The sequence below is a fragment of the Chenopodium album genome, chromosome 9 (assembly GCF_948465745.1).
Source record: "Chenopodium album chromosome 9, dcCheAlbu1.1, whole genome shotgun sequence".
In the NCBI taxonomy this organism is placed as follows: Eukaryota; Viridiplantae; Streptophyta; class Magnoliopsida; order Caryophyllales; family Amaranthaceae; genus Chenopodium; species Chenopodium album.
In genome coordinates, this window is record NC_137842.1 from 40,360,617 (window position 1) to 40,384,428 (window position 23,812).

Sequence of the window (23,812 nt, forward strand, 5' to 3'; positions counted from 1 at the left end):
TGCTGTTCTCTCTGCAGGATAATACTTGTTATAGAAATTCAAAACAAGAGTTTCCCAGTCAGTTATACCAAGTGTAGTTCTATTTAAACCATTAAACCACAATTTAGCTTTTCCAGTTAAAGAAAAGGGAAAGAGAATCTCCCTGATTTGGTCTTGAGTGACCCCGACTTGCCTGATGGTGTTGCAATATTGACAATAGTCGGCAATGTGAAGATTCGCGTCTTCACCCTTGGCTCCACTGAATTGCTTCCTCTCTATCATCGTTATAAATTGGGGTTTAATTTCGAATTGAACCCCATCAAGAGCCGGAGGAGGGATGAGATGTGGGAAATCCGCAAGCTTTGGTTGTGAATAATCACTAAGCTTCTTTGGAGCCGCCATCTCTGATTCTGTGTCTGATGATGTCTCTGAATTGCTAGAATCAGTCGGAGGATCGCGGTGATTATTGTTGGTATCACCGGAATCCGCCAGAATTTGCTTGTAGAAGTTTTTCTGTCTATGGAAGGAACGTTCGATCTCAGGATCGAATGGGATATAACCTGATCTGGAACACCTGGGCATAAACAAAAAACTAGAAGCAAATATGAGATTTGTCTCAGAGAACTAACGCTCTCTGAGACAAAAGAGAAATAATCTAGACTACAAAAACAATCAGAAATAAAAATAAAACCGTTTCCCCGGCAACGGCGCCAAAATTTTGACAGGGTAAAGTCGTATCCCCTAATCAAAAATAAATACCTAAATCACTAACTAAGGTAGATAGGGAAGTAGGGTCGATCTCCACAGGGAAATAAGTCTTTTTACTTCTAATTAATTATTATAATCTAAATTATTTAAGTAACCAATATTTATAATTAAGTATGAGACTAAACTACAAAGAATAAGAGTAGGGAGAAAACAATATATAAAGGGATCTAGGGTATAGGTTCACCAATAAATAATACTCCAGGGTAAAACATAGTAATCAATCATTGACATTGCATAAATAACATGATTAACAGGCTCTCGCAATTTATTAATCAACATAGATCTAACAGGCTCTCGCAATTTACTAGATCTAAGTCCTCATTGAAAATAGCATTTAATATCAAATTAACATATGCTCGATTCATCAATTTAATATTGCTATACTTTTACAAGCCGCAATTGTAAAACATTAAAACAATCCAATAAGAAATTATCATGCAATACCAATAATCAATAATAGTCAATCATCAATGCATCAATTAACCAGATTGTAAAGGGCTCTCGCTACTTATTACAATCACACAATTAATTTATCGGTATTAAATCTCATCTCTCGAATCTTGACTTAACCATTTATAAATTAACTTGCCTATTGAAACTAGACCTAAACATTAATTCTCATCTCTCGATTCTTGAATCGATATTGCCAAACTCATGCGTAAAAGATAGGCCTAATCTAGTCACAGAGCATTAAAACAATTCAATAGGAAATTAATCTAGCATTGATAATCAACAACAATAAATTACCCCTTCATATTATTTATGGATCCCCACAAACCCTAGAAATTAAACTACTCACACATATTAAAAACTAAACTAATCAAAATAATAAAATAAATCATGATGAAAGAAATAAAATAAATAACTAAGATTAATGGAAGAGAAATCGTTACCAAAATAATCTGGAATTAATCAAAGAAATAAAAACAAAGGTTTAGAGAGAGAGTTTAGAGAGAGAAGTCTAAGTAGAGAGAGGAAGTCTAAGGAAGAAGAATTAAGAGAAGAAGAAGAGGTCTAAGAGAAGAGAATACGAAATTAATCCGTACAAAACGTATATATACTTCTCCTAAAACAAGAATTAACTAAACTTAATCAGGTTCTAGAAAAACACGCGCCCGATCGGGCCCGCCTTTTTTCTCTATGCCCAGCCTAAAGTGCCGCGCCCGATCGAGCCTACGCTCACCCGATTGGGCGCGCCTTTCCTTGATAGCTGGCATGCGCGCAGCTCGCCCGATCGGGCGTATGCTTGCCCGATCGGGCCCGGCTTCATCTTCATGGTTTGGACTTCGATTGGGCTAGATTTCTCGGCCCAATCCATATTTCCTCTCGGGTCTCGAATACATGGTCCAATTGCCTCGTGATCCAAATAACCGAGCCCTTAATCACCGGCTCGATGGCTCTAGCCGGCCTTGGGCTCCAAGAATGGTCGTGTTCCTCCAATGCTCATAGTCGCTTCATAAAAATCCCGGGAAAAATGCTCCAAAGGTGCAATTCCCTGCAAACCTTAACCAGAACTACGAAAACACTAGAAAACACATAGTAGTAATAAAAGTGGCCCTAAAGGGCCAAAAACACTACTAATTATGACCAAGGGACGGGGGTAAAATACTATATAAAATAGACATATCAAATACCCTATTCTTACCAAATTTCTTAGAAAATATTTAATTTAGGATCATAAAAATGTTCCTTACATTTTACCATAATGTTTCTTACATACACATTCAATTAAAATATTACTCTCTCCGTCCCAAAAAGAACGACCCATTTGGGTTGATTACGCGGGTATTAAGGAAGTTAAGTAAAAAGAAGTAAAAGTATATTGGAAAGATAAATTTACATAGGGTTTGTAAAAAAAATAGAGAGAGAAAGTAATAAAATAACATGAAAAATCAAATTTTTATATGGGGAAGCTAATTTTGCACAAATATTGTTGCAAATTGGTGGTGTTTTAATGCAAATGAGTCATTCTTTTTGGGACAAAGTTTTGGCCAAATGGGTCGTTCTTTTTGGGACGGAGGGAGTACTTTGTTTAGCAATAAATGTACAAGTAGGAATAACACAAAGTTTTAGGAGAAATAATAGGGTGGGAACCAAAATGTGTATTGTATAATATTAAATATAGTTATTAATTATATATTTAATTTGATTGTTAATGGGAAAGATAAAAAAAAAATGGTGTAAGTGGGTGGGGTTGGTGCGAGCAAGAGTAGTGGATGAGAGATATAATAAAATAATAGTGAGTTCTTGTTAAATAAAGATATGTTGCGTTTACTTTGCTCTAAATTATTTTCTCCGCCTACTCTCTAAAAAACTCCATGTTATTATGTCTTTTTTTTTTTTTTTTTTTTTTTACCTTTTTCTCTGTAATGGAGGAGCATTTTTTTACCTTTTTCTCTGTAATGGAGGAGCATTCTCCTCCTCCTTCATCTCAACCTCCAAAAGGTCCTGATAAATCTAATGGATCAGTTTCTGAAACTATTAGTCATTTAGCAACACAAAACCAGGCTCCCAGCTTTCGTGACGTGGTAGCCACCTCTTTAGTGTGGTTTGCGCAGGCTAGGAAAATTGTGGAATCCGCGAAAATATGGGATGATGAGGATGACATGGTTTAAGAAGGTAAATTTGCGGTGCATTTCAATAAGAAAACTCTGTAAAAGCATCGAAAACCATGGAACTTAACCTTAATGGGAAATGTTATACTACTAAGCAATAAAACATAAATTACTTATCTCTTGATGCGTGAACCAAACTGACAATAACCGCGTCGTGGAGAACCACTGACCTAAAAGACGATTCCGCGCTACCTTCCGATGCAGTAGACTAGAAGCGGTTTCCCTCCAGGATAAACACGACGCCGGAGTTTATGTGCACTCACAACCCGACTGGAACTCAGAATACTTGCCCAAAAAACAGAACAGAAAGAACTCGTGTTTAGGTAATTTTGTAGAGAAGAGAGAAGACTGATTGTGTTGTGTATTCTGACGGGGAAAAGCAACGAGTATATATAGGCATTAGAAAGGAGACCAGAAGCATAAAACGAGGGACGAATCTGGCTAAGAAAACGACCAGATTCATTTAGCCAGTCAACAAGGGAAGCAAGAAACAAGGAATTAATCAGTCAACTACAATCAAGGGATTAATGAATGATTTAATTCTGTAACCCCAACAGTCAGAAAAGAATAATCCCAACAGACAAAAAAGAATATTCAGTTTAACAAAGAAAGGGAAATAAAATTTTTCCAAAAAGATAACAAGGACCCACGCATCGTATTCCCCAAGACCCAAGTCCAGAGGCCCGAGCCCGACCCGGCTTGGCGCGCGCGCGCGCGTGTGGAATAACACTTACCTCCCACTCACTCAACTAAGTAGTGCTAAGACACTACAATATAAAAACAAGAAAAAACCTTTTCCCCCAACTAATGTGGGATTTTCCCCTTTCATTTGTTTTTTCTCTTTTTCTTGTTTTTCCCCAAATCTCTTATTTTATATCAAGAACTTCCAACAGGAAATACCGTGGGTGTTTATTCGATTGGGATTTATGGCCAAAAGAGCTCAAATAATGTGGAAAATTAAAGGGAATTTGGAAACAATTGATATGGGACATAGTGTTTTCTTGTTCAGATTCTCTTTGCAAGATGATTATGAAAGAGCCCTATTTGGAGGCCCATGGTTCATTTTTTATCACTATCTAATGCTCACAAGATGGAAGCCTAATTTTAGGCCGAATTCCATGGAATTTGACATTATGACTGTTTGGATCAGAGTTCCGGAACTATCGGTGGAGTACTATGATAAAGAGGCCCTGTTTGACATCGCCAAAGTGGTTGCAAAACCAATAAGGGTGGATTACGCTACAGATAGATTAACTCGTGGAATGTACGCTCAGGTTTTTATTGAGATCGATCTGCAACAACCTCTAATTAGAGATGGAAATATCCAGTGGATCACTCGTTCACCCGCTCCACCCGCCTTATTGGACGGGTGAAAAACCCGATTTAAACGAATGATAGGCGGGTGACGGATTAACGGATGCGGGTGATGGATCGGATTCGGGTGGACAATTTTCACCCGTCACCCGACCCGTTAACCCGATCCATCACCCGAATATTTCAAAAAACAATATTTTTTTTAATTTCTGAAATTTTTATATTGGGCTAGGCCCAACTGAAGCTAAGGTCCTCAAATTCCAAAGAAACCACAGCTAATGTCGTAATTCCTAAAATCTAACATTTCAAAGAAACCACAACTTTTTCTTTCTCCTGCCTCTCTTTGTCTCACGGAGTCACGGTGGCGCAACTTTTACAAGGGAAACGGTAGTAGCAGCAACTCTAACTTCAGCAAGGAAAACGACGCTCACAAATTTTGTTTGTTTACTTGTTTAATTTAATTATATACAAAATTTTAAAGATTTTTCAAGGCTTTGTTCATTCGAATTTAATTATATATGTTGTTGACTTGTTGTAATTCGAATTTGCTGCTTGTTTTTAAGGTTAATTTCATAAATTTGCTGCTTGTTTTTGGGTTGATACTTATGAATCATATATTTTCATGAATTAATGTCTTTTTCACGAATTTGCTGCATCCTTTTTGTTAATTTATTGCTGTTTGTGTTTACGTTTCATATAAGGAGTATACGAAATATATAAATTTACTTCTTGTTTAATTAATTGTTGCTGTGATTATGTGAATTTGCTGCTAATTTAGGTATTGGAACTTGGATGTTTATGAATTATGAGTTCAAAAATCATCCGATAATTCAATAGATTGATATTTCGACGAGACGATGACTCTTGTGACACACTTAATGTTATGTGATTTTTTAATTTTAAACACTCATATTATACATCCGATTATCACCCGAACCATCCGTTTCACCCGTGGGTGATGGATGGATTCGGGTGAATGTTATAAAGGGTGGTGGATGGATCGGGTGGGGTGGATGGATGCGGGTGATGCTCCACCCGCCCCGAACCCGATCCATTTCCATCTCTACCTCTAATAACCAAAATCTGAGTTGGTGGGTGCATGGCAGACGGTGGTTTATGAGAATCTAAAATCCCTTTGCTTCACTTGTGGAAGAGGGGCATGACAAAGCAAGTTGCATGCAAGCTAAAGCAAGCCCTGATCTTCCGGCCTAGGCCCCGATGTTGAGCACACGTCCAACCTCACCTTCAGTGACCCAAAGTCCACAAGCAAGCCAAAGTGGTTATGCCGTCACTAAAGGTGCAACTCTGATTTTTAATAAGGAAGTTACTAATAGTGGGCCAAATCCTATTTCCGTTGTCAAGCCCACTTTGGTTCATGATGGGTTAGATCCATTTTCTGATGATGGTGATTATGGTCCTTAGACTATAGTTACGAATAAGAGAAGTAAGTATAAAAAAGCTAATAATAATAGCAAAAGCATTGATAATAACAATGCTAAACTTATTTCTAATAGTAAGAAAGTGGTTGAAGTGAATAGTCAAAATTCAAAAAATGAAAAGCAAGTTATTTCTTCAGTATGGAAAATTAAAAATAAAGTTTGGAAATCTTGATCAAACCTTATTGATAATAGTGGCAATAATAATATTGTATATAAGAAAGCTTCTACTGATTCCAAGATTAGAAATGATAGCATTGATATCTCCCTTTCAAAAAGCCAAAATCTTTTAGCTTTATCACCCAGCAAAAACATTGATGCATTCAATTCTATTGGGCAAGAGGATGGTATGGCTATTGATTTTCCCAAAAATACTCCAACCGATACTTCCTCTAATTCTCTCTCCTTGTCTTCGTCCCTATATATTGGGCATTCTCTTTCATTAAAAGATATCATTCACCCTATTTCCCAATCCCAAATTCAAAATCAAGCAAAATCAAAAAATGAATCCCTCTATGAAGTCCCCTGCTCCTCAAGCAACAATGGCTTCTTCAATCTCAAACCCCCTCAATCAATCTCCTTCATCCCAAACCATAACTCAAACACAACCTCCAATCTCGACATCATCTACCCCACCCCTATCTCCACCATTGTCGAAGCAAGCTCAACTCTTGAGCCTGTTTCCAAAAAGGGGAAAAACTCCCATGAAGGATCGCCTGACTTGTTTTCTAAAGAGGCTACCATCCCCTCCCTCGCCTTCAACGAAAATGGAGGGAGCTCTGAAATTGTTGGATTCGCTTCGAAGAAAGGAAGAGCAAAGGTCACTCCAAAAGAAAATCGTCTTGGAATCACTTCTATTTCCAAGAAAAATGGAGGTCGTCCATCTTGTTCTCGAAACACAAGGTCACGATATGGGACGACCCAATCGTCACCTTGCAATGTATTTCACGAAGAAGGATGTGTTGGGTGTTACCTAATCAAAAGTATTACCTAAGTCCTCTAACTAATGTAGATAGGGAAGTAGGGTCGAATGAAACAAGTCTTTCTATTCCTAATTAATTAATATAATCTAGATTATCAAGTAACCAAAATTGTTGTTATTGAAAAGGAATTAAACTAAGGAGATTAAGAGTAGGGAGAAATCAATAATAAAAGGCCTAAGGTCACGGGTTCACCAATAATTAATATTTCGGGGTAAAACATATCAACCAATAATTAACATTGCACAAATAACATGATTAACGGGCTCTCGCAATTTATTAATCAACATAGATCTAACAGGCTCTCGCAATTTACTAGATCTAAGTTCCTATTGAAAATAGCCTTTAATATCAAATTAACATATGCTCGATTCATCAATTCAATATTGCTATACTTTTACAAGCAAATCACATCTGCTCGATTCATAATTCGGTTGTATAGCGTTAAAAAAATCCAATAAGAAATTATCATGCAATATCAATAATCAATAATAACAAATTATCCCTTCATATTAATTATGGATTCCCCAAAACCCTAGAAAGGAAACTACTTAGATATAATTAAATATAAACTAAACAAAACAATAAAAAAAGACATGATTAAGATCAAAGCAAAGAAAATAAGTAATAAAGGAGAGAAGAGATAGTATTAAAAGAAATAAATATAAAATTGCATAAACCAAGAGTTTAGAGAGAGAAACAAGAGAGAGATAATACTAAGAATTTAATTAAGAGGAGAGAGAGAAAAGTTAGAGAGAGAAAGAGAGAAGAAAATTAAAACTCAAACTAAAGAAAAAGAAAACTAAAACTAATAAAAGAACAAAAACTAAAAAACTAAAAACTAACCTCCCTTTACTACCTCCTTAAATAAGGTAGGAAAAAGGAGTTTGACTTCTAAACAACTTCTAATCCCACTAAAAGTACTACTCTCCTAAACAATGAACACCGACTGAACAAAACCCAAATTAGCAACAACTTATAGCAGTAGGCTCAATTGGAGTACACTACCGTGTAGGGCCAAGTAAACGTCACGCCCATCAGCCTATTCTCTTCTTTGCTTTAATTTGCAAGCTCGGGGCCCTTCAAGCTTTTGGCCCAACTACGATCTTTCCTTGGTTGTTCCGTAATAATAACTTGATAAATCTTGGACTTCCTCTCGTATCGAGCCCTTAACCACCGAACCAAATTTAATTAGCTCGACCTTGGACGTTAAATATACGGTCATAAAATACGATCAAACTCAATGTCTTCGTAGTGGTCAAATAAGCTCTGAAATTGTCACAATTCTGCAAATTCCTACAAAATAATATCAATTCTACAAAAACACTAAAAAATGTATATTGGTAATAAAAATAGCTCCGTAGAGCTCAAATAAGCACAAATATGACCGTGGGACGGGGAATAAAAATATATATAAAATAGACTTATCAAACTCCCCCAAGCCAAGCCTTTGCTTGTCCCTAAGCAAAGCAATGAATAAATAAATTAATACTTTACCCCAAATACAATTAAAATCAATAAATACAATTCAAGGTAAATTTTACAAACATGTATCAAAGTCAACCAATCAAATCCATCCAACTACCAATCTTCCCTAACAATTGTCAAATAGAGCAAACCACAAGAGCATATAGAATTCAAGACTAGTGCTCACACACTCAACTCTCATTTTATGCGGCGAGTAAAAGATGTACTCGATCGCTCTCCATCCTAACCCCTTTAATGTGAACAATGCCCTCCTAATTCACAACACTCGTGTGTTTAAAAAGACAAGCACTCAACCTAATAGTCGACTCGAAATATGTCAAGTCATTCCTTGCATTGATAGACAACTAATTTCACATTCACACACCTCTATGCACAAAGGTCGGAAGGTCTTCAAAGCTTGTAATGTAAGGCTATGGTAAAGGGTAGGAAGTATTTGGGAAAATGTGAGAGTAAAGCCATGCTTAAGGGAGCCAAATCCTAACAAAACCAAGGTCAAAAATAAATAATGACCAATCATCTCCAACATACTCAACTCCAACAAAAGTTCACCAAATATAACTCCAAACATAACAAACAATCCCAACGCTTACAATATCACTCACAAAAATATAATAACATAGAACTTGAGTGAATAAACAAACTTTATTTTCCAAACTCTGATTTCATTGAAACTCACTTTTTTTTCTTTGTTTTTCTTTTGATCAACCTCTAACTAGAACATTTGAACATTAAACAATTTTTTTTCTTTTGATTTTTTTTTTCTATTGAAGTTCACTTATTTTTTTCATTTTTTTTCTTGAAGTTCTCTATCTTTTTTTTTTTTTTTTTTTTTCATAACATCATACTTTATTTTTCTCAAGAAGATTAAACATTCAAGCTCATCAACAATAAACTACGATCAAGAACAAAATAACTTTTCAAAGCCCACCCAAATTGTGCAAATAATAAGCACACTACAAACTCCCTGACCTCACTCTTTAATAGATCCCCTAAGCCAAACCTGGGACTAGTAACCAATGGGGCAAAATAGGCTTGTAATGTGGTTTATAAACAACAAAAAGTCAAGGCAACAACATGGATAGCAAGAAGGGAACAAATGTATCTAAAATCATCTGAAGGCTACCTAAAAGAACAAATTCCTTCGTCCTCCTCAATGTGCATAATATTGAGCCATACAAACATTACTCATAGTTGCAAATCAATCTTCAAATTCATTGACATACCAGGAACTATCACACAATTCCTAACCAAATCAACTAGTCAAGCACTATATTCACAAATAGTTGGGCAAAATTGACTCATGCTAAGATTTCAAGGCAATCAAACATCAAATCATGATCAACTAATCCACAATATTTATCATCAATAACCAAGAATCAAAACAATTTCAAAATTTTTTTTCATCAAGGGGCACAAGGAAGCAAGATTTATAATTCATTGGAACGTATTTTTATATTTTTTTTATTTTTTGAAAGCAATAAATCTAACCTAGAAAGCAATTAAAAACTACACTATGAAAGAAATAAAAACTAAACTGGGCACACCAAAAAATATATATATAAAAAAAAGAATGGGTGAAAGATGTACCATACGAACATGAGAACCTCCCCCCAAGGTAAATTAGACAATGTCCACATTGTCTTAAAGAGAAGCTAGTAGTCAAGGTGACTACTCCTCACCATCACCACATCAATGTCACTAAAGATTCAAGGATTGCAATCCATCTCTTTGGAACAAATATGGGCAAGAATGAAACAAAGTGTTAGTGGGAAAAAGTCTAAATTTGAGTCAGGTGCACTATTCTGATCATAACTTTTGATGTATAAATCATAATGCAGTGATTCTAGTTTCATTGGAAAGTATACTTGAAGAGCTTTCCAACGATAGGTCACACGCCAAAATCCGATAAAAACGCAAAAGTTATGGCCTATCGAAGTTGAAAAATTTCGCTGACGCTACGCGCGCCCAATCGGGCGAGCTCTACCCGATCGAATACGAGTGCAGTTCCAGCGTGAATGAAGCCTTCTTTAGCTCAAATTATGCACAAAAACAAACTCCCACAAACATTAGTTACACTCTCCTTACCTCTCTAAAAGAAAAAAAAAAGATAAATAAAATAAAACACACACACACCCACAAATAAGAAAAAACTAAACTAAGAAGCAAAATAAAGTACGGGTTGCCTCCCGCAAAGCGCTAGTTTATCAAGGTCCCGCTCGACCATACTCCTTCTCTCAATTGGAAGAATTCAACACCTTGAGTAACTTATCAAACGGTCCTGCAAACATTTCATTAAGCACTATATAGGGCTTAATTGCAAGCACATTAATCCCTACAAAGAAAAGGTTAGGAGCACATAAAGAGAACTCAAGGTAGAAGGAAAAATAAAAAGAGAGGGATGAAAATACACCACAACCTTCTACTTCCTCCGTTAAAAATTTAGAATTAATAGAACGAACATGGAGGTAGTCATTGTCTTTATCATCCAATAATGACTTGAAAATTTCACCCTTACGAATAACCTCATCATCAACAAAGGAATTTTCAACCACCGTTTCTACAACTAATGATTTTTCGATCACCGATTCGTCAACCAATGATTTTTCAACCATAAATTCTATAATGGGTTCTTCATCCTTAATAACACTCTTATTATTATAGTGTCCATAGACTTTTTCATCGAGATCCTTCCAATAACTTTCATTAGCAACTATTCGTTTCCGAATATGATTATATGTATATGGAAAGACTCTAAAATCATCCGGGACACGCACAAAAAACTCACTATAAGGGCATTCAGGATTTTCATGACAAAGATAATATTGACAACAACAGTATTCAGGTGCTGCATAAAAATCATATAATTCTTGTAGTGGCGAACGCATGGATATTTTCAACTCATAAAAATAATAAAAAATAAAACAAATAAATCTAGACTCTAATAATAATTAGAAATAAAAATAAAACTGTTTCCCCGGCAACGGCGCCAAATTTTGACAGGCTAAAGTCGTATCACCTAATCAAAAGTATAACCTAAGTCCTCTATCTAATGTACATAGGGAAGTAGGGTCGAATCCACACGGAAACAATTCTTTCTATTCCTAATTAATTAATATAATCTAGATTATCAAGTAACCAAAATTGTTGTTATTGAAAAGAAACTAAACTAAGGAGATTAAGAGTAGGGAGAAATCAATAATAAAAGGCCTAGGGTCACAGGTTCACCAATAATTAATATTCCGGGATAAAACATAACAACCAATAATTAACATTGCACAGAGAGTGAGGGATAGCTCAAGTGGTCAGAACTTCCCTCCCGGTTCTAGGAGGTCCTGGGATCGATTCTCACCCCCGCCCTTGTGGCTCTCTAAACACCAAAAAAAAAAAAAAAAAAAAAAAAAAATTAACATTGCACAAATAACATGATTAAAAGGCTCTTTCAATTTAATGATTAACATAGATCTAACAGGCCCTCGTAATTTACTAGATCTAAGTTCCTATTGAAAATAGCCTTTAGTATCTGTAGGGAATAATTTCAAGCTTTAATCCCACTAGCTCGAACCCCACTGTGATCATACACTAAAGTACGGTGGCGTCCAAAAGGGAAGAAGATAGAGCAAAAGAGTCGCCAACAAGTTTTAGGAACTTGTAAACCGTTCATAGGATGAAGGTTACACCCCTTAACGATCCAAGAGATCGTCAACTCCATAAGGTCTAGAACCAAATAAGGGTTCGGGGATGAAGGTACAAATCCAACCTAAAAGAGATTGAACCTGCCCTAATAATAGGCCTCTACTTTATTCTGATCGTATTCATGTGCGCTTTTTAATTAACATGCAAGCAAAGGATTAACCCTAAACCTGTTTATCTATGTTGGTTGAATATAATGTACAAACAAATCTATTATTGGCGATCACTTGAAATTATAATCACAATTAACCCTAAACAAGATTATTAATTATCTTATTAAGCGTGATTACAAGTAGCAATTCCCTTTAAACATGCAATAAAGGTGATCAAGCAATAAAGAATAAATAAGCAAGCAACATAATAATAAATAATCATAACGATAATTATAATTATAATAATAATAATATCATCATAAATACAATAATCATTATCAAAATAATAATAATAATAATAATAATAATAATAATAATAATAATAATAATAATAATAATAATAATAATAATAATAATAATAATAATAATAATATTCATAATCATCATAAATTATAACAATTATAATCATAATCATGTTAATATTAAAGCATAATAAACATAGCAAGATCCTAGGTATGATACTAACAAGATTAATAACAAACCCTAGCATGTCACTAAACAATAAAAATCAAATCTTTAGCCCTAACATGATACTAACAATCATAAATATTAGGAAGAGAATAGGAAGCATCATAGCAATCATATTTAATATTAAAAATACCCTAGACATGATACTAGGAATATTATAACAACAATATAAACATGATCATAATATCAATTAAAACCATTAAATTAAAGCACTCACTTTGATGCCTCGTATCTCTTTCTAATAACAAAATACACACGTTATTAACAACTTCAAGAAAAATAATAAATCAAATAATTAAATTAAATAATTGAAAGAGAGATTTGGGACCAAACCCTCAGAAATTAAAACCTTTCACGTCCAGGGCGAAGACAACTTCGAATGTGGCTAGGTGTTTCTAGATCTTGTGAATTTTGTATGTGAAAGATTAGTTTAGAAAAAGGAGAAAAAGAGAGAGAATAATCAAGAAAATCTTGATGAGAGTGGTGAATTGAAATAAGAATTGATGAAATCTGGTTATCGAAAACGGAGTTTTAATACGTTATTTATAGAGAAAATCAGCCAAAAAGATAAAATTAACAAAATAGAGTCTGGCGCACGCAAAACGAGGTTGGCGCCAGGCATTGGCCATTGGCGCCTGGCGCCAATGGCTAGCACCAGGCGCTAATGGCTGGCGCCAATGCCTGGAGTCAGGCGCCAAGCCTGTTTTTAACGCGTTTTTGTTTTTATCATATCTTTTGATCCGGAAGTCCAAATAAGACATATAATATGTCTTTGGAAAGCTCTTAAAGTCTACTTTCCAACTCAATTAGAATCAGATTAAAATATTTTGTAGATAAAAAGATATGGCCAAAATAGTGGAAGGGTGTCAGTTTTGGATAAAGTTTCATGTCTCATTCATATCTTTTTTCGTTATAGCTCGGATTTAATATTATAATATATCATTGGAAAGATAATTTCAAGATATATCCAACCATATAAAATTTGGATAAATATTATGAGGCACGAAAATAAAATATGAATATATTCCACTTCGTACAAAACAAGGATTCTTAAAAGGAGTAGTTTTATTCACTTTCAAACTCTTTAAAACATAATTATCAATCCTAACTCCATTAGGATTTAAAAGAACCTTCTAGAGTATTCTAAAAGACTATAATCAATGCTAATAGATTTAGGAATGATAATTAATAATAGGCCCTCCTCTAGATCATTGGGCCGCATATAAGGCTCAAACCGGGCCCAGTTTGGTAAATTGGCCATAACTTCCTCAATATTCATCGGAATTGGGCTTATAATATATCGTTGGAAAACTCTTGTCAAGCCCCATCCAACTACACCATTATTGGATCATTATCATGGACAAACCAAACTGGATTGACTATTTTCTTAAAATAAGTTTTCAAAAACAGAGAGAAGAGAAAAGAATTAAAACTATCCGCAACACTAAACTTTCCACACTTTCACTTCATTCGATTATGATTCGACGCGAAAGGTACTCATCACTGGGTTTGGTTTTGGGGAGACACAAATGGGTGTGTACAGTATCAAATTAACATCTGCTCGATTCATCAATTCAATATTGCTATACTTTTACAAGCAAATCACATCTGCTCGATTCATAATTCGATTGTAATGCGTTAAAACAATTCAATAAGAAATTATCATGCAATATCAATAATCAATAATAACAAATTATCCCTTTATATTAATTATGGATTCCCCAAAACCCTAGAAAGGAAACTACTCAGACATAATTAAATATAAACTAAACAAAATAATAAAAAAAGACATGATTAAGATCAAAGCAAAGAAAATAAGTAATAAAGAAGAGAAGAGATAGTATCAAAAGAAATAAATATAAAATTGCATAAACCAAGAGTTTAGAGAGAAAAACAAGGGAGAGATAATACTAAGAATTTAATTAAGAGGAGAGAGAGAAAAGTTAGAGAGAGAAAGAGAGAAGAAAATTAAAACTCAAACTAAAGAAAAAGAAAACTAAAACTAATAAAAGAACAAAAACTAAAAAACTAAATACCCTACGTACTACCTCCTTAAATAAGGTAGGAAAAAGGAGTTTGACTCCTAAATAACCTCTAATCCCACTAAAAGTACTACTCTCCTAAACAATGAACACCGACTGAACAAAACCCAAATTAGCAACAACTTATAGCAGTAGGCCCAATTGGAGTACACTATCGTGTAGGGCCAAGTAAACGTCACGGTCATAAAATACGATCAAACTCAATGTCTTTGTAGTGGTCTAATAAGCTCTGAAATTGTCACAATTCTGCAAATTCCTACAAAATAATATCAACTCTACAAAAACACTAAAAAACGTATATTAGTAATAAAAATAGCTCCTTAGAGTTCAAATAACCACAAATATGACTGTGGGACGGGGAATAAAAATGTATATAAAATAGACTTATCACAACTTCAACAAAAAAAATCGTCTTCGGCAAATTTCCACTCTAGTAACTCTGATCAAATAGGAGGATCACGGTCCGATGGGACAAATGGAGCATTGGAGGGATTGGGACTCTACTTCCTTTCACCGAATGCCAAACCGAATAACATTCCTTGTGTCACACTCCAACGTCCTCTTCCAACCTTAAATATGAAAATCATTTTATGTAACGTTCCGGGTGCAACTAAGGATGAATTCGTGCCCCATGCACGTCATCATGTGAACTCCTACCATCCTTTAATTTTTATCTTTCTGGAAACTAAATCTAGTTCTATTCGAGCTAGACAAGTCATGGTTTAACTTAGTTTTACTAACTATAAAGTTTTTTTTTTTTTTTTTTTTTTTTTTTTTTTTTTTTTTTTTTTTTTACAAAAGAACTTACAAACAACAAACATACTAAAAACAAGAGGTGGAATTTGACTTTTCTGGAATGATAATGTTGATATTATGGATCTCACTGGAAATGATACACCTTTAATTCTTTATTTCACTTAAAAAATACTGCCTTTGCCTTTAATTAGGAGGTGCTCAGAACGGGCATGCATTCCCCTAGCAACCCTAGGGAGCGACTTGCAGTGTGGAATGACATGAGAAATGATTTCCCTCCCGCTTCTACCCCTTGGTTGCTTTTAGGGGATCTTAATGAAGTGACCTCTTAGAATGAAAAATCTGGTGGACGTGCGTCTAGGTCAAGCTAATGCAGTGACTTCATTGATTTCATGGACTCGGCTAGTGATATGAAAAAACCAAGGAAAAACAAGAAAAGGGGAGGAGAAATCAAGTAACAACAATATCAAATCAACAAAACAAGATAAACCTATCTCAACAATCACCAAGATATATGAAATAGGGGTTCTTAATCAAAGCTAACACAAAGTAAAGCTAGGATTAAGGTGTAATCACAAAGATTACAAGGTAGCAATCACAAAGAAAGCAAATAATCACAAAGATTATGGGTAGAGAGAGAAAGTCTCATTGATTACAAAATCAAGCAAAGTTCAACATAAATTAATTGCAAAATGTTTCCAAAAGGAACTTAAATAGTCTGTACAAAACTGAATGAAAACGGGAAAAAGTCCGGCCAAACAAGAACCGCCCCAACTCCAACCCCACTAGCATCACATTCAACCTCAAAGGGTTGATCAAAATTCGGAAGAGCTAAGATTGGAGCCTCACACAACTTCTTCTTAAGAGTCTCAAAATCCTTTTGAGCCGATAGTGTCCACTCAAAAGTACCCTTCTTCATGCATTCGGTTATCGGAGCCAAAATAGTGCTAAAATTCTTCACAAATCTTCGATAGAAAGAAGCTAGGCCATGGAAACTCCTAACTTGAGTGAGAGTGGTAGGAGTAGGCCAAGATTGAACGGCTTCCACCTTAATAGGGTCCATTGAGATCCCTACATTTGAAATCACATAGCCAAGAAAAACAATACTATCCACCATAAAAGTACATTTTCCAAACTTGGCAAAAAGCCGCCTACTTCTCAATGTTTTAAATACTTGCCTAAAATGTTTAACATGATCATGTTCACATTTGATATAAAAAAGTATGTCATACAAAATTACAACAACAAATTTACTAATGAAGGGGCAAAGTACCTCGTTCATGAGTCTCATGAAAGTGCTAGGAGCATTAGAGAGCCCAAATGGCATAACTAGCCACTCATACAAGCCTTGCTTTGTCTTGAAAGCGGTCTTCCACTCATCTCCTTCACGCATGCGAATTTGATGGTACCCCATCCTCAAGCCAATCTTTGAAAACACCTTGTAACCATGTAACTCATCAAGCATATCATCAAGTCGAGGAATAGGGAAGCGATTGTAAGGAGGGTGTTCCCATCGTAGGGGATCCTTCCTTAAATGTCCATGTCCATTTAAAAGCCTAGGACTTTACACTTGTTAGGGTGTATTAGGATTTGAATTCCTGACTGTTTGGGGGACCTTGAATTAGAATTGATTCTAGAATTACGCGTTTTTGTAAGAAACAAGTAGGAGTCGCCAATGAGTTTTGGGAAAACCCATAAACCTCGTTCATGCCTTTCTTCCATGTGGAGTTCATGGTATAATTAGCACAAATCGTAAGTTCACCCATGCCCAAATTGGTCTACATAAACCAGAAATGAGTTCGGGAGCGAGGGTACTAAAATAACGTTCCCTTTAAAGGAGAATCGCTAAATCTTCGTTTAGAACACTTATGGACTCCTTCTTGTTCGAGAACCTCCACCGTAGTAACAAAGAGTAAGAGGGGTGAGTGTTTAGGACAAGAGGGTTTGGTAGCACAAGTTCACAAGAGTTTCTGCCAGGATTTTAGGTTAATTTATGTGTGTTTAAGCCTTGTATTAAGCCCCTATTTATAGGGAATGGATGCAATTAGGGTTTTAAGTAATCTGCCGCAGTAGGTATCGCGCGCATCTGGATGATTTCCGCGCGGCATCCTAGCGTAAGTGATTTAGTTGCGCTGCTATAGGCAGGGCAACTGAATGTCTTGCACGTGACATTATGGTAAGATTCGATTTTATATTTGTATGAAATCCGAAACCTCCCGCGAGCGCATCTCTAGAAGTTGCGCTGGGTGTTGCGCGCAACTGAATAAGTTTCACGCGCTAGACCAGCATGACTCATTGAGATGCGCGCGGCTTTTTCTGCTGCAGCATTAAATTTAACCTAGGCGTCTCTAAATCCGTCATTATTAGGTCTTAAGCACGGGCTTAAGCCTAATTATGATCGGGTTTAGTTAATTGGACCTTGTTTTGTATTTGTTTTGGGGTAGTGATGTGAACCAAGAGGGTAATTCTTTTGAAGAGCCAATTACATTGATTTTACGTCTAATAGGGTTCGAACTTGGAGGGAAAATTCAAGGATGGGTCATTTGTTTGATTATCAAGTCAGAAGGAAAGTTTATACTTAGTTTTTTTGTAGAGTTTTGCTTGCAAGTTTTTACCTTTCATTTGAGAGGGGTTTTCTTGGTTTAAGCACTTAGGATTAAGTTTATTTTCTGTTATTTAGTTGCTATAAAATTCCTAAGTATATTAGGAAAGTTTTTAGTTTGTTTAGGATTAGTGTTCCTATTCTAATTAGAAGTAGTTTCCTATTTTGTTAGGATACTTGGGGGGCAAGGTTAGGGGTTTGTCCTAATCCTTGTAGGGATGAAATTAGCTTATTTTTAGTCTATATATAGGAGAATTTCGTGGCTCCTAGAGTCATAGAAAATCAGATTAATTAGTAGAATTGTTTAGCTTTGTTTAAACACTTTCTTTGCTAGTTTTCAATTCAAGGAGTTGTTTTGATAATTAGGACGTGAAATTCTTAGTTCTAGGAGTAGTATAAGATTTGTTCATCAAAGTATCTAGTTCTAGGAGTAGTCTAGATAATTTTATTAGGCATTGAATCCGTTCCAGGAGTGGTTATTTTCAAGGTCATATCCGGTTACTTTCATTCTTTTTTGGTTCGAATTTCTTATCAAGAACGAAGCTTTATTCTACTTGTGTGATTTTAGATCTTTTATTAGGTTAAAGGGATTTAATCCACATCAACTTGGTATCAGAGCTTCTACGGTTTAATCGATCTATAATTTGTTCAAACAAGTCGGAATTGTTCTCGGACAACTAGTTTTTCTGTCAACTTCAGAGGGCTCGTTCTCCTTTGTTACGAGGTCTTTTAAGGTGATTATTTGTTTTTATTTTGGGTGAAATGTTGTCTATTTTCTGTCTGCAAAATTTCAGAATTTTCAGAGTTTGTTTGCTATTAAACTGGAATGTTTTCCGCAACTGTGTCAGTTTTAGTCCGATTTTGTAGTTGGTGCTTCTTGTGTGCGATTTTGTTTAAAGTTGTGCTGCGATTTTTGTGGTTTGTTTATGTGTTTTTAAAGTCTTTTTATGTCTATTTATAATGGAGGAATCGTTCATGGATAAGGTAGTAAGCTTACGAAAGAGTATGAATAACTATTTTGATGAATTTGAGGAATTATTACTTGATAGAAAGAAAAGGAAAAAAAGGTTGAATCGTGTTCCTATAATTATACCAAAGAGGTGTACAAGTTGGCTTCCAAAATTGAGACTCGTTGGAATAATAATAAGAAGAGTGTTTCACTACACAAGGTTTTATCTACAACGAATAATTTGTTTCATACTCGATAAAAAGTTGGTAACACTACTTGTAGGGTGATTATTGATATTGGTTCGTGCACTAATATTGTTTCAACCGAGGTGGTGACTAAACTACAACTGCTTACAAGAGATCATGAAAATCCATATAAGTTGGGTTGGCTTAATGATTATAAGGGATTTCATGTAGAAAAACAAGCTTTGATAAAATTTTCTATTGGAAATTATAAGGAAGAACTATGGTGCGATGTGATTCCTATGAGTGCTTGTCACATTCTTTTGGGTAGACCATGGCAATTCGATTAACATGAGAAGCATGATGGTGAAGCTAAAACTTACTCGGTCAAGGTAGGAACGAAACGTTATAAATTGATTCCTTTGTCTCCAAATGAAAGCCATTCAAAAGCTAAGGAGAATCAACTTTCTACTATGTCCATGAACGCAAAAGCCATTTAAAAGCTAAGGAGAATAAAATTTCTACTATGTCCATGAACTCAAAAGAGTTTGATAAAGAGATGGAGGGAGATTGTCATAAGGATATTAAAGGGAAACATTTAGGTTCTAAAGAGCTTGAAGAAAAGGTGATTGAAACAATTGATTTTCCCATTGTGTGTGACGTTGTTCAAGATGAGATTATTCAGGATGATCTACCAAACAAAACATCGCAAAAGGTTGTTGATACTATTTTTGTTCCTCTACCAAATTTAGTTGCTACAACATGTGGGGTTGAAGATGTTATTGTAAATACTTTGGAAGAGCCATTCGTGAATCAAGAGAAAAATTTAATGGCTTCATTAGAAGTGGTGGATTCGTTGGACATGAATAAAGAGAAGACATTATCAGTCATACATGGGAGAGAACTAAAGCCTAAAGTGTTCTTATGGTCAACTTCGAAGACCAAGGACCAAATTGAGAGTTGGTTATTTCTACTTTATTGCCTTGCTCTTGGTGATGTTCTAACATTGTTTAAGATTACTAGCATTGATGTAATTGTTCTTTTGGCTTGTATTCCTCAAATTTGGATGGTTTCATGGTATTGTTCTACTTGTTCTAATGAAGTGAATTTGAGGGCAAATTCTTTTGAAGAAGGGAAGAATGATGTGAATCAAGAGGGTAATTCTTTTGAAGAGCCAATTACATTGATTTTACGTCCAATAGGTTTCGAACTTGGAGGGAAAAGTCAAGGATGGGTCACTTGTTTGATTATCAAGGAAGAAGGAAATTTTATACTTAGTTTTTTGTAGAGTTTTGCTTGCAAGTTTTTACCGTTCACTTGAGAGGGTTTTTCTTGGTTTAAGTACTTAGGATTAAGTTTATTTTCTGTTATTTAGTAGCTATAAACTTCCTAAGTATATTAGGAAAGTTTTTAGTTTGTTTGGGATTAGTTTTCCTATTCTAATTAGAAGTAGTTTCCTATTTTGTTAGGATACTTGGGGGGAAAGGTTAGGGGTTTGTCCTAATCCTTGTGGGGATGGAATAAGCTTATTTTTAGTCTATATATAGGATAATTTCGTGGCTCCTAGAGTCCTAGAAAATCAGGTTAATTCAATACAGTTGTTTAGCTTTGTTTAAACACTTTCTTTGCTAGTTTTCAATTCAAGGAGTTGTTTTGATAATTAGGACGTGCAATTCTTAGTTCTAGGAGTAGTCTAAGATTTGTTTATCAAATTATCTAGTTCTAGGAGTAGTCTAGATAATTTGATTAGGCATTGAATCCGTTCCAGGAGTGGTCGTTTTCAAGGTCATATCCGGTTACTTTCATTCGTTTTTGGTTCGAATTTCTTATAAAGAACGAAGATTTAATCTACTTGTGTGATTTTAGATCTTTTATTAGGTTAAAGAGCTTTAATCCACATCAGGTAGGCTAGTCTTTATCTGTCTTTGCGGTTTAGCCAGTCATCCATAAGCATTCCTCACTTCGATCCAACACGGAGATGGTTTTATTTATCGTCAATGTACTTCCTGTCGGGACAGGAGACCAAAATTAGATGTCTAAAGTTAGCCCCCACTTTGATCGAGTCTATAATAGACGAAGATCAAAGTAGTCAAGGAAATAAATCCTAGACTTATTCTGCAAAGTTCTCAAAGAGTAGAGAATCTTTCAGAAATGTTAAGGATGTTGTAGGCGTCGTTCGAAGTGCACCTACGTTAAAGCATGTGGTGAATATGCTTGGCACTCATAGGAAGTAGGAATTGACATACGATTAGGGACAAGGAAAGTAGGGAGCCGCCAACAAGTTTTTAAGGAAATTGTAAACCGTTCACGAATCATAAAAGGCAACCACGAATAAGGGATAACGAAGGCAATAACGATTGACCCGTGAAGGTTACACCCGATTCATAATCCATTAGATTACTAACTCCATATGGTTCGGAACCACGAAAGGAGGATCGGGGATGATGGTACGAAGTGAGTCATGGAGTCACATTCGCCCGTATTGGCCTCTACTCGATTCTTATAGTGAAAAGTGATTCCTGCGATCTCAAAGGCATGCAAACAAAGATTCAATTTGCTCCAAACTATTAATATGCTAAATTGGATGAATATTAATGCAACATATAATTCTAAAATATTAGTGATCACTTGATTAAATAACAAGATTAAAAAGGAATCTAAACCGGTCGTTCAAATTATCTTATTAGGCGTGATTTTCAATTACATATTCCCTTTAACATGCAATATGGTGATCATAATAACAATAATAGAATTAACATTAATATTGGAAGCAATTCAACAATAATAGCGTTAATCAAATCAAATAATAAACCAAATCATGATACTAGCAGCAAGAATAAAAATAAGAGTAATTAAGTGATTAATTACTCACTTTCCGAGTTACCTTAAAATTGCTACATCATGAATAAACTATTAGTAACTTCAATAAAAAAAATATAAATAAAATGAAAATTAAATTAAATAAAGATTAGATTTGATTTGGTCCAAACCCTCAGTCAATTATACCTTTCACGCCTTGGTTAAAGTATAGAACTTCAGGTATTGTATGGACTCCTTGGAGTGCTTAAAGGAAGGAATAGTAAAAGAATGGGGAGGCTAGTGTTTAGGTTAAAGAGGGAGAAGAGAATAAAATTGTGATCAAGATTGTTGATAATTGGAAAAGGGGTGATATGACCTCTCTTTAAAGAGAAAAAAAAGAAGGGTCGAAGAATTCAGATAAGATCCGAATTAAATCGGAATAAAACTCGATAGACTGCAGTCTTTGCAATTTTGTTTTTATCATATATTTTGATCCAGAAATTGGAATAACATGAGTAAGATATTGTTGGAAATATCTTGAAGTCTACTTTCTAACCCAATTTGAATCAGATTAAAATATTTTATAGAACAAAAGATATGGCCAAAATAGTGAGACGGTGTCAGTTTTGGATAGAGTTTAACATTTTATTCATATCTTTTCCTTTATAGCTCGGAATTGATATTATAATATATCATTGGAAATATAATTTCAAGGGATATCCAACCATATAAAATTCGGCTAAAAACTATGAGGAACGAAAATAATATCTATCTATCTTTGAACGTCTTTCAATTTGAATAGAATTAGGACTTTCAAAAAGAAAAGTTTTATTCAATTTCAAACTATTTAATCTTATCTTTTCAAAAAGAATAATTAAGATATTTTAGAAACTTATAAAAGTTTAAAATTAAATCCTAATTGGTTTAGGAATGGGATTAAATAATTTGGACCCTCCACATGATCATTGGGTCGTAGGTAAGGTGGTTTAGGTTCGGTTTAGGCTCAATTTAATATTTTGGCCATAAATTATTCGTTATAACTCTGATTTGGGATTATAATATATCGTTTGAAAGCTCTTTTAAAGCCTCGTCCAACTATTCAATCATTGGACCCAGATTATGGACCAAAATAAACAGGTTTAAACGTTTTTATAAAAAGGACACGAAATGAATGATTTTAAAGGACACGAAATAAATTATTTTGGGTTTAAAGGCACAAAAATAGGAAAATAAGTTATGTTTTGGGGAAATGGGATAGGATTTGGGTTGGTTTTATGAAATGGAAATATGGATTTAAGCACTCCAAAGATTAAATACTCAACCTGTCCAATAATGGCGGTGAAAGGCTGTTCATCATCGGGTTTGGTTTTGGGGAGACATTTTTAGGTGTCTACAGAAGTCCCCACTTTGAGTGAGTTTGTTGAAACTTTAGTTTTGAAAACGATAGTCAAAGTAGTCGATAGGGACGGAGAATGATTTAAGACGTTATGTGATCCTAAATCACTCTGTATACGCCGATACCTGCAGAAAAATGTTAGTTCCACAGATAAAAGAGTAAAGGAATAGAATGCTTATCTGACACCAGTGTATCGGTG

The 23,812-nt window shown here is 34.9% G+C and overlaps 1 protein-coding gene across 1 annotated transcript; it reads left to right on the forward strand.

The window, feature by feature from the left end:
* The first annotated feature begins 4,309 nt into the window (after positions 1 to 4,309).
* LOC145557632 (uncharacterized) lies at positions 4,310 to 4,735 on the forward strand. Its single transcript, XM_081618808.1, has one exon. It carries the CDS (start codon positions 4,310 to 4,312, stop codon positions 4,733 to 4,735), a length of 426 nt encoding a protein of 141 aa, XP_081474934.1.
* Positions 4,736 to 23,812: the final 19,077 nt, after the last annotated feature.